We start from the raw sequence: 15,957 nt of genomic DNA on the forward strand, positions 1-15,957 counted from the left end.
ATTTCAAGTTGAGACTAAGACGACTTGGCAGAAACATTGCTCATGGGATTTCTGCACAAGTAGCCTCTAAATGAGACCTTTTTTTCCCATCCATTTCTTTATAGGTAACTAGGTGCTTCCTTTTGGTTCATCTACTCCTCATATGCCACAGCATGTAACAATATTTTGTTGTTCACTTATTTCAGTCGTGTCCAACTCTTCATGACCCAATTTGGGATTTTCTTGGCAAAGATATTAGAGTGTTTCTCCATTTCCTTCTTCAGCTCATTTTACAGATGAGGAAACTGAGGTAAATAGGGTTAAGTGACTTGTCCAGGGTCACAAAGCTAGTCTGGACTGAGCCAAGACACAATATAATGTAACACGGTGTTTAAGTACAAACTATGTGCAATGCACTTTCTCAGTCCCTCTTAATTCTAGTTCCTTCCTTCTGTTGTTATTTCCATTTTATTTTATATACACACATCTATACACACATATCCTATAGATCATCTCCATCTTATCTATACATATATATAATATATCCTCTAGATACTGATTAACTCCATTATATCCTATTTATCTATCCTATACATGTGATTTTTTTAATAAAGACATGTGTTATATAACTATCTTGTTTACAAAATATATAAGTTCCTCAGGGTTTTTACATTTCTTTGCAGCCCTAGTACTTAGCACAGTGTCTGGCACTTAGTAGGTTTTAATACTTATTGACTAAGTGCTGAGAATACAAATACTAGTAGGGGAAAAAAAGATAATTCCTGCCCTCAAGGAGCTTATATTCCACATCTTAATAGAGGTGAGGAAAGGCAACACACAAACACACATGTGAAAAGGGAAGATGTTTGAAAAATTGAAGGTACCCATGAAGAAGTCTGGGAGGGTTGAGTGCAGTCTGGAGAAGAATGAAGGAGCCACTGGCTTGAGTATCTTACTTAACATGGAGGCTTCCCTCCAAGCCAGAGGGAAGGGCCAGAGAGTATTTCTGATGAGGGAGCTCTTAGGGATAAAATGCATTTCCAGGGTGAATAGGTTTCTAGGGTATAGTAAAGAAAGTTCGGAGAATCGGGGCTATAGTGTGTAAAGGAAGACCTATGGGTAGAGAAATTACATATTTCAAGGACATTTAATCACCCAGAAATCCAGTACTACCTATAGGGCCTTAGGCTTAGATGCTTAATTTTAAAAACACTAGATGTCACTCTAAGGAAAGTTTTAAGCTCTAATGGAGGAGATTTAACAAAGCATCTAAAATAGTCCATTAAATAAAAATAAATCTCCTCTAACTTTTTTCAGGAAAAAATTTTTTTCTTAATTATTTAAAAAATGATGGTGGTGGGGTAATAGTCATCAGTGAATAAGCTTCAGTAATCTCTTTACTTGCCGGTAGTCATATACCTAAGTACGTTCATTATTCATCTTCATACATGGGATTTGCTTCTGGAAACAAAAGGATTCTTAAAGTGGCTATTTATCCATGCAAGCACAAACTATCACTCATTTCTGAAACCCAAGTTGTCCTCTCTTCATGAATGAAAAAACGTTTATTGAGTACTTCCATTGTGTTAAGCACTGGGAATAGAAATAGGAAAGCAAAGAAAGGTCCTTTTCTACTGGAGAGCTCATTCACATGGGACAAGCAACATAACCGAGAAGTTTCATCTCCACAACAGATGGATAAGCGTGGGGTCCTATTGCAAAGCTAATTATAATGCCCCTATCATTTCCACTGATGATATAGTCATATCCGTTGAGGGGGCAGTTTTGAGCTATTTCAGATCCAGGGGACAGGAAGGTCACTCTTTGATCTCTGCTATCATCTTTTACATCCTTACTTTGCCTTCTTCTCATCCACCAAATCAGAGTTCTAATTATCCTTTCTGGTCACTCATTACCTGTGGAATGGTACTGATGAAGGTGCCCGTCTTTGGGATTGATCAGCCTTGGAACAATTTTTTCCCCCATGAATCCTGACAAGTTAATCTCCCTTAAGAAAAGAAAGCACTTGAGCTAGGTCATCTATAAAGTTTCTTTCAGCTTTAATATTATGTGATCCTGAATTCCCCTGATTTGAAAGACTGAGAATTGAAAATAAAGATAGCAAGTTAAATCCTGGAGTGGATTTCCCAGGGAGAGTACAGAATAGCCTTTTTAATGAGCTGAAAACCTCATCTTTCTATAATGGAATAGTTATAGAGAATTGTCAAGAGGTCAAAAAAAGGCGGGGAGGGTAATCTCTCTAGTGTTGCTCAAATTGGATTATTCAGTTATTCTACATCTCAGTAATCTAGCTAAAAATATTTTATTAAGCATTCTGATCATTTCCTTTTGGAAAATATACAAGATGATTTAGAATATAGATTTAGTATTTAAATAGGTAAGCTAACAAGAAAATGATCATGACTCCACTGCATTACATGAATGTATTTCTGGCACGGCTGGTAAGAAGCCAATCTTGTTTTCCATTGAATCCCATTAAATTTACATGAACCTAAGGAAAATGAAATGCAAGGAATTATACTACATTTTAATTAGACTACATTATTAAGCTTATATCACTGTTAATTTATATCTGGAAGGAAGGAAACAAGAATTTATTAGGCAGCTACCTATGAGCCAAGCACTAAGCCAAATGCATATTATCCCACTTGATCTTTATGACAACCTCAGATGGTAGGTGCCGTTATTATTTATGTGGCTGAAAAACATAAACATAAACGAAAACATAAAATGAAGATTTACAACGCACTGTTCAAATATTTCATCTGATCTTCACAACAGCCCTGAGAGTTAAGTTCAATTGTGTCCTACTCTTCATGACCCAATTTGGGGTTTTCCTGGCAGAGACACTATACTGATTTGCCATTTTGTTTTCCAGCTCATTTTAAAGATGAGGAAACTCAGGTTAAAGGGGATAAGTGACTTGCCCAGAGTCACACAAGTAGTAAGTGTCAGAAGCTATATTTGAATTTAGGAAGATGAATCTTCCTGGCTCTATCTACTGCATCACTTAACTGTACCCTAAAAAAAAAATCAGTAAACATCTTCAAAAAAGAGTTTAGTCAAGGATGAGCAGTTGCCACCATGAGGAATGAATGAAAGAAAGAAGGCAAATTTATTAAGTATTTAATATGTGTACAAGTACTGTAGTAAGTCCTAGACTTCAAGAGCAAGTCCCTGCCCTCAAACAATTTTCATTCTCAAGTATCTGTTTTAAGTTAGTCTATTCTCATTCTTCCTTACTCCCAATCTAATCTTCTTGTTTGTTACTCCTGACAGTACATATATTTTGAACAAGCTTTGCAACTGGATATTCTATGGATGGAGCCCTAAGGACCAGAATCTAGAGGACCCAAGTTCAAATCCATTCTCAGTCATTTACTAGCTGTTTGACCCTGGGCAAATCACTTAACCCATATTTGGCTTAAGGTTCTTATCTATAAAATGTAAATAACAATAGCATCTGTCTTCCAGGGTTGTCATGAAGCTCAAATGAGATAATAATTGTGAAGCACTTCACACAATGTCTGGCACATAGTAGGCACTACATAAACATTAGCTATATTAAAACTGTTATTATTATTACTTGAATAAAAGATGATTTCCAAAATTGAATAGGAGGAAAGTAGCAGGCTGATGCATTTGGGAAATAGTATCATCCTTTCAATGATGTCATTTCTCCCTGACAAAAACAAAAACAAAAACTATATTTTTCTCTTGAGTAGTATCTCAGTGATTCTTTTGGACTGTGAAATATGGACTACCATGATCTCTGAAGAATAAAAATAATTCCTCTGACCAAATGCATAATGGAAAGACACATAGTAGATATTAATAAGCTACAGCATATTATTGTATATAACCACTAGGTAGCATTGTAGTAATACATTAGTTTCCTAGTTCAATTGAATCCATTAATATTCAGGAATATGCTGGCTATCGATCACCTATTAGATCTGCCCTCCTTGACTATTAGGTATAGGTATATCAATAAGTCTCTCTAGTAGGACATTTCTTGAGATGTTCTTCCCCACTTTACTATCAACTTGTCTTTTGATTTTTGTCTAAATCTACAAGGAAGTAAACTATTACCCATAATAAGTCTTAGTTTTGTTATAGTTGTTGATTTATTTCAGTCACATCCAACTCTTCACGACCCCATTTGGGAGTTTTCTCGGCAAAGATCCTGCAGGGCTATTTCCTTCTCTAGCTCATTTTACAGATGAGAAAACTTAGACAAACAGTTAATCTTTTTTAAAATTAACCTCTTCTCACTCTCCCTTATCCCCAATCAACTCTTCTTGTTTGTTACTTCTGGCAGTATTTCACTATCAAATTGTCTTTTGATTTTTGTCCAAATCTAAAAGGAAGTAAATTGTTAGTAAATAAGACTAAGAGATCCTTTTGATGGAAGGCACTATAAAAGTATAAAATGTTGTTTTTGTTAACTCATATTGTAATTTCCTAGTTTTCTTTGACAAGTGTGTTCTTGATACCTAAAAAAAAAAAATTGCAATATCAAAATGGGGACTGCATGCAGGAATTTTATACTAATATGGTCCCATGTATAGCTACATAAAAAGGGACACTTAAAAGTCTGCATATTTTCCACACAAAAATCTGAAACACCATATTCTTGAGAAAAATAGAAACCCGTTCCCTATTGCTTACAATGTCATTGGCTGACTAAACCAATCAACCAATCCTACCCCTAATCAGCCTTAGGATAGCTGGTTGTAATTTTAATTGGTTATTATACCGTCCCTGGATGATTTGATGATGATTGATAAGTCGGTCATCTGATGATGAGGGATGCGGGAACATTGACAGATATTGGACACGTCTGCTTTTGTACCCTCTATTCTGTGGATTCAGTGCAAAAAAGTTGGTTCAGGTTCAAATGTGGGGATGAGAAGTGTTTGCTATTACTCTCGGACCCTGGAGTAGCAGCCGATGTCACTTCCTCTTCAAGCTTTTCCTTAATATATGTTTCAGCCTTCTCTAAATAACTGAGGCAAGAGAAAGCAGGAGAAAGGGAGGTGAGGTGAAGAATTCTTACTTGAAGAACCAGGTATCCTCAAATGGAGCACTGATCATTTCCCTATGAATTTTGCTCCTGGCATTTGTATCAGTTAGAGGAAGGAAATGAGAGGAAGAGAAAGAAGAAGGAGAGAAGGAAGGAGGGAGAGGGAGAAGGAGAAGGAGAGAGGGAGGGAGAGAGAGAGAGAGAAGGAGGAAAGGAAAAAGAGAAGGAGAGGAGAGAGGGAGAAGGAGGGAAGAAGAGAGAGAAGGAGGAAGGGAGGAAAGAAAGGATGGAGAGAGAGAGAAAAAAGATGGCGGGAGAGAGAGAGGAAGGGAGGAAGAGAGGAAAGGGAAGGGAGGGAGGGGGAGAGAGAGAGAAAGAAGAAGGAAGAGAAAAAGGGAGGAAGGGAAGGAGAGGGAGGGAGAGAGAAAGGAGGAGAGAGGGAGGGAAAGAGAGAGAAAGAGAGAAGGAAGGAGAGCGATGCATGTAAGAAGATAAAGGAAAATTCCATGTCATAGAATATTAATAATTGCTAGTTGCTCCTGTTGAAGCCTTAGGATATTCAGAGCATTTCAAATTTCTCATTTCTTATTCTTCTTGAGATTCTCTCTTCTCCTTGGTTACTTTTACTTTCTAGGTTTAAAAAAAAGTTATTTTTTCCCTGAAGTTACACAATGAAAAGAGAAATCACAAGTTCAGTAATTTCTAGATGAGATTGAACTTGCTTCTCTACTATAATTGAATAGTATTGGTAAATTTGTTCTCTGCCTTACTTAGCTTATAAGGAGGTTTGACTGTACCTACCAGCTTTTTAAACTGTAGCTCTCAACCCTAAATGAGAGTATATAACTGAAGTCACAAAATTATGATTTATTTTCAATAAAGGTTTGATTTATATACATATTTTATTTGCCTATATGGCCAGGTTCATGTAAAAATTTCTCTGTAAAAAGAGGTCAAATTTGTGACTCTTGAGAAGATGAAAGAAAGTCAGTATTCGGAGACAGGTCATTGTGTCCAATGCTATAACCCATAGTAGGGCACTGGTTCCCAGAATGGTTGACTTCCTGGAATCCATGTTATATGGGGATAGATTGAAAATATTCAAAGAGTCGTTTTCTTCTTATTTCCAAAACTAAGATGAATGGGTGGCAGATTTGGATTAAGTACAGAAAGGAGCTTCTTAATGATTAGAGTTGTTCAAAACTGGAATGGTCTGCCTTAGAAAGTATTCTCCATCTAATAGAGGTGAATCAAATGGTGATTGAACAAATAACTACTTATTGGAGATGGGGTTGAAAGGATTTTACTATATCACATTGCCAAAGCTAGAGAAACACTGCTTACCACCTGCTCCCCAACTGTGTAGGATAGTAATTATGAAAATATACTCTTTGGAATATGCTATTTTAATTCTTGCTTGATATTAAGCTGTTTTCTTCTGATTTATTTGTCCCAAAAATAAAAGGCAGAAAAACAAGTTCAGATAACCAAGCACTGCTTTGTCAAGCTCTCATTAGTTTAAGTACATCCCTTATTTATTCAATTTTGGGAGCTCTTAGTACAGAAACTTTCTTCCATTATAGATCAGGATTTGTTCCTTAGTCTTGGAAGATTGCCTGGAGTGCTGAATGGTAAAATGATTTACCCGTGAAACACAGCTAACATGTGACAGGAGCCAGATTTAACCTAGCTTCTTGATTCCAAGGTTGGCTGGCTATCCACTCTACCATGTTGCTTCTCCTTATTTTAATTAGATGGATTTTCACTTTGGAGCAACATCGAGTGATAAATTTTTCAGCTCCAGTAGCTTTTGACTATGACATGTAGAGGTCACAGTTTTCAGCACTAGAGCATCCATACTGATCAAATTAAAAAGTCTTTTGAGTGTAGCATTGAAATGACCAAAACTAATACTTCCATTCTAATAAAATCAAAATGTCTAAATGTCTACCTCTATCGTATTCTTACTCCCTTAACAGGTCATGGATTAACAGCAGTTAAAGAAAAAGCAGGGGCCACTCTCAGGATTCATAATTCAAATTCTAGGTCATCTGAAAGTGAACCAGTGGATACAGACAAAACACTCCAAGGTATGGTACCAGGGCACTCCTCTTAGTTGTGAGGGAGAATGGACTACTGCTAAATGCTATGTATGCAAGGACTCTTTTTTTCTATTATACATCTGAAATCTAAAGTACTATTTTGGGGAAGGAAATTCAAAAAGCAAAGAAGTGGATGGAATAAGCACGAGGACCAGGAAAAGGGGTGATATATTCTTAGGTGAGACCAGGGCTGGGACTTGAAAAAAGATAAAAATTTCTAAAGGTTGAAGATAAGGATGGACTGTCTTCCAAGCATATTAGGAAAGCTTGTGTCAAGATGAGGCAATAGTGCTAACTTTGGGGAGCAGATGACATAATTTCAGGCTTAGATGAATGGCCAGGAACCTGTGGAGCAATAGAAATCTACAGCCTGCAGGCAAAAACCAAACCCTGGGACTTGCTTATAGATGAAAAATTGTTGTTCATGCTTTGTTCTCAAAAAGGACCGTGATATCAGGGAATTAAATTGGATGGAAGTGCAGGAAGGCTGTGCAAGGTCACCTGCCTCAATTTCCCCTCCAGAGTCATCTGGGTGCAGTGGCCAGATGTAAATCGGGATGACTAGAGATGGCCCTGGATGCACATAACCTTTTAAAATCAAAATCTTTAATAGGTCTCAGTTTGACTGAAACAACATCCAATCAGTGCTTTAAGTGAGAATGGCCCCTTTAACTTAGTCCAAAAAAAAATCATTGTGGGAGGGGAACTCTCAGAGTTTCTGGCCACAACAATTGCTTTTTACATTCACTCTGAACCAATCTGGACCCAAATTATGACTAAATGGGGCTTGGCTTAGAACCTATTGTTGGTCCGGTACTGGGAGCCAGGGTGATTTGAGATTGGATGTTTGAGAAAGAAGTCTAGTTGGTAAATCCCAATGTATTTTGGGAGGTTTCAGGGATCAAAATTTCTCTTACTTCCCTGTGATGCTTTTTAAATGTCTGAAGACAGCATCATGTTTCCCCTGAGTCTTGTCTTCAACAATTCCTTGTATGAATGGACTTGATTCCTGTTGCCCTTCTCCAAACGCACTCCAATAAACTTGTTTTTACAGATCTCTCAAAATATAATACTTGTATTGAAGAAGATATCAAATCCAGGCCATTAGATCCATTCACCAAACCATTCTTTTGTGTTTTTTTTAGTAACAGAAACTGGTGTGGATCAGAGCTCTGAAGAGGATCCCCCTTCTTCCCCATCAGGATCCCGAGGGATGCTGTCAACTATCACCACCGTTGTTCATAACACAGTCAGTCATCCGGCGCTTCCTCTGTTTTCTTTTGTACCTTCCTGTTCTTTTTAAAGTATTTCTATTTACTTGTGACCTAGATCAGAGATATCCAAGAAGAGAAGGTCTTGCTCAGAACTTTGTGGGAAATATGCTTTATGTGATTTCTACTTCAGAGAAAATCTGACTTTGATATGGAAATAATAAGAATAAAATGAAAAATTACCTTTATGCAGGAAGTAAGGATAAGTTTAGCAGTAACCAAGTTCTGATTGAAAAATGACTTATCTTCAATCTTATGCTTATTCCATTGGTTTTGTTTTGGTGTTTTGGTTTGGGGGGTTGGTTTTTTCTGGGATGGGAGAGGTCCCTAACATTCACTCACATTTACCACCTTCCCCTGTACTCCAATATCTACTGAAAATAGGTCCCTTTTCCCTTTAATGCAGACTTCACTCAAATTACTCAGATACATATGATATACATGAACTGAAACATATTGAAGAATGGAGGAGATAAGGGAAATGAAAGAAACAAATGAGGAAGAAAAGGACACTATAAGATCCATGCAGAAGTATAGAGGGAATTTCAGGATGAGGCAAGAATTGGTTCCAATGGAATCATTCTTATCAGTCAACAGATTGCTTTTTTTTTCTTTCCCCAGATATCTTTCTCTCCTGATTTAGAGAATTGGGAGTAGAATGGAAACAGTTATGACAGTACTTTTAGCAGGGATAGGGACTGAATCTATGATTTAATAGATTTAATAGAGTAGATATACTCCCAGTGGAGGAACTCTCTAGTCATATTGGTCAGCACTACTAAAGAGATGCTTAAATCACTGAGAAGTTAAATGACTTGGCAGGATCATGTAACCAGTATGTGTCCAAGGCCTCCCTCTCTCTCCCTTTCTCCCTCCTTCCTTCCCTTCTTCCCTTCCTCTTTTTTTTATTTCCTTCCTTCCTTCCTTCCTTCCTTCCTTCCTTCCTTCCTTCCTTCCTTCCTTCCTTCCTTTGTTTAGCTCTTAGTTATTGTCCATTTCTTCTTCCTCTGGGAGACATCAGCTCCTTGAGGACAGGAACTATTGCTTCTTCTTTTAAAAACAAGACCTAGTGCACAACTGAGGCTTTTTTACCTCAGTGATGTGCCAGAACCCCATAGTGTTGCCCCGCCGATTACCTGGGGTGTGGGTGCTTTGTGGGTTATGGCTATGGAACGACTTGATAAAAGCTTCATAAAACTTCTCTTCTCCTAAGCCCCTCCTCCCCCTTATCCCTTTTATTCCAATTCAAATCTACACAATGGAATTATGTTTTGCCACAGTCTCTTCGGTGCTCTGGAGAAGATTTATTTTCATTTTATCCAGACCAGTGATTTCATTAATTTAGGGAATTCCCAGCAAGGGGACCCTTTCTTCCAACAGAGATGAGCAACTAACTGTTGTGCAGTTTACAGTCTTAGACTTGCCCAGAATATCAAGAGGCTACATTATGTGCATACAGCTAGTATAGATCAGACATTACTTAAACCTTGGTATTACTGGTTCCAAGGCAAGCTCTTTAACCACTATCCCACACTGCCTCTCAACTGGGGTAGATATAAAGGAGAGAGACAGAGACAGAGAGAGAGATGAGGGGGAATGTGTTGTCACAAAACTCATTTTTCAGTATTTAGATAAAACACAAAGCTAACTTTGCTAACATAACATTCCATAGTAGATGAATTTGATGGGTGCAAAACAGAGGATTATGTGACATCTGAGAAGAGAAAAGTTAAATATAAAACAGTTCCTGACTTTAGGGAGTTTACATCCTTAGGATGGGAGATGGCTGAGGGAGAAATAGGGAGAAATACAGTCCATCTTCCGTTTTGGCTATTTTCTTTCTAAGCCAGATAATTTGCAATTTAAGTCCACTTTTAATTCTGCTGGGGTTTTCTTCCCTTTAGTTTGACTGAGGACTTTCTGTTCCTTTTTACAAGCCCAATATAAAATATGGACTCCAATTCCTAAAGCATGACCCAAAAGATCATCCCCAGATGCTGAGGTCTAATCGCTTATCCTGAGTTGTATATGGGCCACAAGGACTAAGACAGTAACATTCATAGGCTGTCATGGAGGCGATCATGACTATGTTTACACCATACATAGGGAAAGGCAATCAAAGAACAAAACCAAGGCCTCCTGTCATCGAAGTGTGCCAGGGACAGGAATGTTCACCCCTTCTCCAATTACAGATTATCCTAATCAACCCTCTACAACACTGAAGTTACAATCACAGGAGATAAATGGCATTGATAGAAATAATGAACTCAGAAGGAGGAGCAGACAATGGGAAAGGTAATAAGCTTGGTTTGGGAGGAGCAGACAATGGGAAAGGTAATAAGCTTGGTTTGGGACAAATTGAGGTGGTGTTGGTGGGATAGCCAGCTGAGTCTGTTCTATGCAGCTAGAACTGTAGCTCTGTCACTCAAAAGAGAGAGATCAGAGATGGAGAAACATAGAGGATTTATGTCAGGCTGCTGGAGTCAGGTAACCAGAATTTATTAAGTGCTTCTTGAGGCACCAGGGATAAAAAGAAAGGCAAAAATTTGTTCGCTTTCCTCAAGCTCACATTCTCTTATAAAGACAAAATGCAAACAAATGAGATTGCTAAAGGAGATTATACAGAGATGAGAAGATTAATGATTAGAAGTGGGAAGATTATCCAGAGATAATAAAACCAGGAAAATGTGACTCAGAAAATCAAGGACTAGGAAATATTTAGTAGGAGAGAATATCAATTGTCATGGGATTGAGAAGGAATGCAAGATGAGACCACTGATTTGCCAATTAGGAAGTCATTAGTGAACAGTTTCAGTACAGTGATTGAGGTGAAAACTGAATAACAAAATGTACAGGGAGAGAGCCAGGGGTGAGGAAGAGAAGGAATCAGATATAGACAATTTAACAGCAAAAGGGAAGGGGGAAAGAAAATGTTTGCTGAGTAGGGTAGAACAGTTAAGGAAGCACCTTTTAACTGTGGGGAATCTTGAAGATGGAAAAAAGCAAGAGATTGAAGATGCTGACAAGTGAAATGATTGCTAGAATAAGATCCTGAGGCAAGGAAGAGGGAATGGGAGTGGAGATCCAGATAGAAGGGCTTGCTTTATTGAAGAATGGGGATGGCTCTTTTGTGACTAGAGGAAAGGAAGAGAGATTCTATAATGGATGATGCCGAGAATCTTGAGAGAATTAAAAGGGATTCTGATAGAACTTGGGCCAGATGGCTTCAATCTTAGTTTAATAGAAAAGGGCATAGAAAAAAAGTGCCTAATAGCAAGTACCATCATGTACTTTACGCCTACTATCTCAGGACTATTTCAGACCTCCAGGAATAGATCATCCCACTATCAATCTGGGCTCTAGTTTTCTATGAGGACTTATTAGACAGGTCTGGGGCTGCCATCCGGGCTACAGGAATCAAGAGAAAGTTGGACATTTCTGAACCCAAGGTCATGATTACAGCATTGCAGGGGCGTTCAGAACTGTCCTAGAGAATGCCAACTCCTCCAAGACTTGACCTCAACCATCCTTGCTGAGTCAATTAAGACTAATATAAATTGTAGTAAATGTTCTGGTCTGTCCCATGGCCCCCAGGTTCTTCTCCCTGATTGGCCTTCAAGGTAATGATGGTGGGGACAGAGCTCTGAGATGCTCGATTATATTATCAGAGAAATGTACAGGGAAGACTGTATACTAAAGAAGAATGGCTTCTGAACTCAGAAATACTAGAAATCAGCATATTCAAGCTAGCTCATGAATAGACTAATTGCATAGAGGTCCTGTTCACTTCTGAGATGAGCAGAGACCATCAAAAATAGCCTGAGGGTCTTTTATCCCAAGGTGATGGTTTAGAGAACACCACAGTTAGTCAGTGAGAATATGTGATATATTAGTAGATTGCTCTGCATAATTCTTTTGGTTTTGTTTAAATTTATTTTTTACTAAGTCATTAATTCTATGACTTTATGTCATAAATATGTATTGAATACACACAGGGATCCAGTACAATTAACCTATGATGTTTTTATATTTATTGAGCATTATTCTTCGTTTTATCCTCATAGACACTGTATGGGATTATAGAGATCCCTTAGGAAAAGAGATAATTAGGTGGGTGATAAAACTTGGTGATGAGTCAAAGTGGAGGATTTATATTGAGTTTAACATTTAAAGATCAGTAACTGACACTGAATTGTCACTCCTGCAAAACGATAGAGTAAAATTATCTAATCTTGTTGAATCATCTCCTGTGTAGGGTAAAAGTGTCTTAAGTGGGGGCCTGGATGCTTTGGAATTCATCGGCAAGAAAACCATGAATGTTCTTGCAGAAAATGATCCGGGTTTTAAGCGCACCAAAATATTGATGGAGCGAACAGTTTCTTTATCTCAGGTAGGATCATAGATTTAAAGCTGATAGGAACCATAGAAACCACCTCATCCAAGGGTTTTAATATAAGGTCCAAGAAATTGTTTGTGGATTTTTTTTAATATCTTGATAACCGAATTTCAATATCATTGGTTTCTTTTGTATTTCATTATGTATTTCATTTTATGTATTTAAAAACATTATTCTGAGAAAGGATTTACCTTTTACCAGACGGCCAAATGGGTCAATGACACAAAAAGTTAAAAATCTCATGTCTAGTCTAACCTTACAATAAATATTTATTGTAATAATTAATATTTTAATATCAATAATAGTATTTATACCACACTTTACAGTTTGCAAAATGCTTTACATATTTATTTTGTCTCATTTGATCCTCACAACAACCTATAAATTAGGTATTAGTAGTATATTAATACAGGTTGTAAGTGTCTAAATCAGATTTCCAATCCATCAGATTTCCAGTGAAATCAGTTGGAGGGAAATTATCCTTTTAGTAATGATAATCACAGTTAACTGGTATAACATCCAAATGCCTAAGGGTATTCTGCCTACATTTTAAAAATTAATCCTTACATTATCATTAACCTTTTCTTTGGATAGAGGAAGTGATTTTTTTTTTTTTACTGGAGAGGACTCTACTGATGATGATGGTGATGATGACGATGATGATGGTGGTAGTGGTGGTCATGATAATAACTTACAAAATGCCTTAAAATTTGCAAGCTAATGTGCTTTTGACACATAATCTCAAAACTCTGGAAAACAACTACAGGAAGTATTATTTCTACAGATGAGGAACCTGAGGTTCAAAAAAGTTATGTAAGTTGCTCTTGGTCCCATAATTCCTCAATGTCAGAAGTGGCGTAGGAATCAAGGTCTCCCTGAATTCAATTCCAGCCCCAAATAGCAATTTTGACTTGATTAAAGACAGAAAATGAGTCACAATAGAACACCCCAAAGCTCCAATCTCTGCTTAGTGCTTGAAGTCCTTTGCTTGATTTGTGATGTTTGTTATTAGGTATCACAGTGAAGCCTTAATTCAATAAGCCAGTACCAAACCAGGGGGTTTACTAAAGATCTATCTAAGAAGTACATCACTCCCCAAAAATAAGAAACACATTCAGTAAAGCTGAGACAATAATCACAAATACCATATCCTATCACCTTGCTGGGTAATCATAGTAGAAAATGGCTTATTTGCATCAGAGCAGACACAGTGAATTCCCCAATCCATCTCTCTTATCAAGTAATATGTATCTTATTAACATGCCCATCATCTAGACAGGAGGTCAGCATTCCCAGTGGTATTACTGTACTCCTTGTAAACTAATGAGAGACCTCATTTGCTGAAGATGTTAATTACCTGTGATCAAAAATATTACCCTTAGGACTTGTGATTTTGTTACAAGAACCATCTGGTGCAAAACATTCCCTATACATACCTGCACTAGCAGATAAATATAAATATAAATATATAGTTTCATGATTCAATCATTGGAATCCATAAGAATTGTTTTCTCTGAGTGGTTTTATTGGTCTCATATTAACAGCAATCCCTCAAAATTTTGGGCAACTGGGTGGTGCCATAATGGATAAAGTTCTAAGTTCAGAATCAGGAAGATTCATCTAACTGATTTCAAATCCTGCCTCAGATAGTTCTTGGCTGTGGGACCCTGAGCAAGTCACTTAATCCTGCTTACCTCGGTTTCTTCATCTGTAAAATGAATTGGAGAAGGAAATGGCAAGCAACTCCAGGATCTCTGCAAAGAAAACTCCATATAGGGTCACAATCAGACATGACTGAAATGACTGAACTCAAAATCTCTTTCAGCTATGGAGGCTCTTTTGTAGTAGAATGCTTTTGTAGTAAAACCCAACTACAGCTTCTCCAGCAACTGTCTACTCTAACCTGGCTTTTTTTAGGGGGCAGAGCGAGGAATAGGGCTGGGAAGTAAAAAAAAACATCCGTTTCTAGGACAATTGATAAGCAGTTGCTTATACCAGCAGGAGTTAGACATAACAGAGAAGCAAAATATAAATAGGAGCCATCAACAGTATCACCAAAAGACTGGATAGGACAAAACATCCTAGCCAGAAGGTCAAAATATTGCTGGGAACCAGAAAATCAACCTAAAAAAGAAAAGTGAAGGGGAACTGAAAGGCAATTTGCCTTTCCTAGAGAAACTTGTTGGTCATTTTCCAGGTTCAATCAACACAGAAAAAGTCAGGGTCCAGTTAATATCATACAGCTCAAGAAATCATAGACAATTGATTCATAGGAGAATTTAATTCAGATCATCCTAGAATGAGGTGATGTTGGACATTTTTAAATACTTCCAAAAAACGGCATTGGTTTTTCTTGGCTACATAGAAATAAGCATTTATTTTCTCTTTCTTTTACCAGTTGATGACTACTCCTTAGTTTCCAGTCTTTTGCCATTATAAAAAAAACATATTTAAACATTATTGGACTTATGGGACCTTTCCAATATTCTTGATATCTCTGGGAAATAGGCCCAATAATACTATCCCTGGGTCAAAAGGTATGAACAGCTGAGACATAGTTCCATTATTTTCCAGAATAGTTGAAACAATTAATAGCTCCAACAGTGCATTAATCTGCTTGTTTCCCAATAGTTCCTCCAACTTTATGATTTTCCTTTTTTGCCACATTTGCCATTCTGACGTATGTATAATAGAGTCTCAGAGTTGACATTTCTCTAATTATTAGTGATTTTAAAGAATTTTCTCACAAATGGCTCTTGATAGCTTGTATTTCTTCCTTTGAAAACTGCCTTTTTTTCTTCATTGATAAACATACAATGTCAATCAAACTACTTCAAAGATCCTATCACTGTTATATGGACTCCTTGTGGATTTTTTTGGAAAGGATATGAGTAAGAACTATCTTTGGAAGGATATGTATAAAAATGGTAATTGAAGTCATGGATGGATTATAATACACAGTGGTGAAAGGGTAAAGCAACATTGATAAGACCATGGATCCATTGGTGTATCAAAGCTGAAGTATCCCATCACCCCGCTTGGGATGGTACAAATCATCCTAAAATAACAATCTTAGTTTTTCCCTTTTAGTTGACTTTTCTTTCCCAGCCCCCTTCCCCCCTTGTGGCTACTATTCTCTAAAGTTTAGTATTTTCAGTCTCT

General features: G+C 37.3%; 1 protein-coding gene across 1 annotated transcript in view; it reads left to right on the forward strand.

The window, feature by feature from the left end:
- FAM114A1 (family with sequence similarity 114 member A1) overlaps positions 1 to 15,957 on the forward strand; it is a 62,173-nt gene that overhangs the window by 21,235 nt on the left and 24,981 nt on the right. The window contains exons 4-6 of the mRNA XM_031943197.1: positions 7,006 to 7,116; positions 8,274 to 8,377; positions 12,655 to 12,789. Of these exons, the coding sequence (XP_031799057.1) occupies positions 7,006 to 7,116; positions 8,274 to 8,377; positions 12,655 to 12,789 (350 nt within the window). The remainder of the gene's footprint in view (positions 1 to 7,005; positions 7,117 to 8,273; positions 8,378 to 12,654; positions 12,790 to 15,957) is intronic.

Source organism: Sarcophilus harrisii, chromosome 6 (assembly GCF_902635505.1).
Source record: "Sarcophilus harrisii chromosome 6, mSarHar1.11, whole genome shotgun sequence".
NCBI classification, from domain to species: Eukaryota; Metazoa; Chordata; class Mammalia; order Dasyuromorphia; family Dasyuridae; genus Sarcophilus; species Sarcophilus harrisii.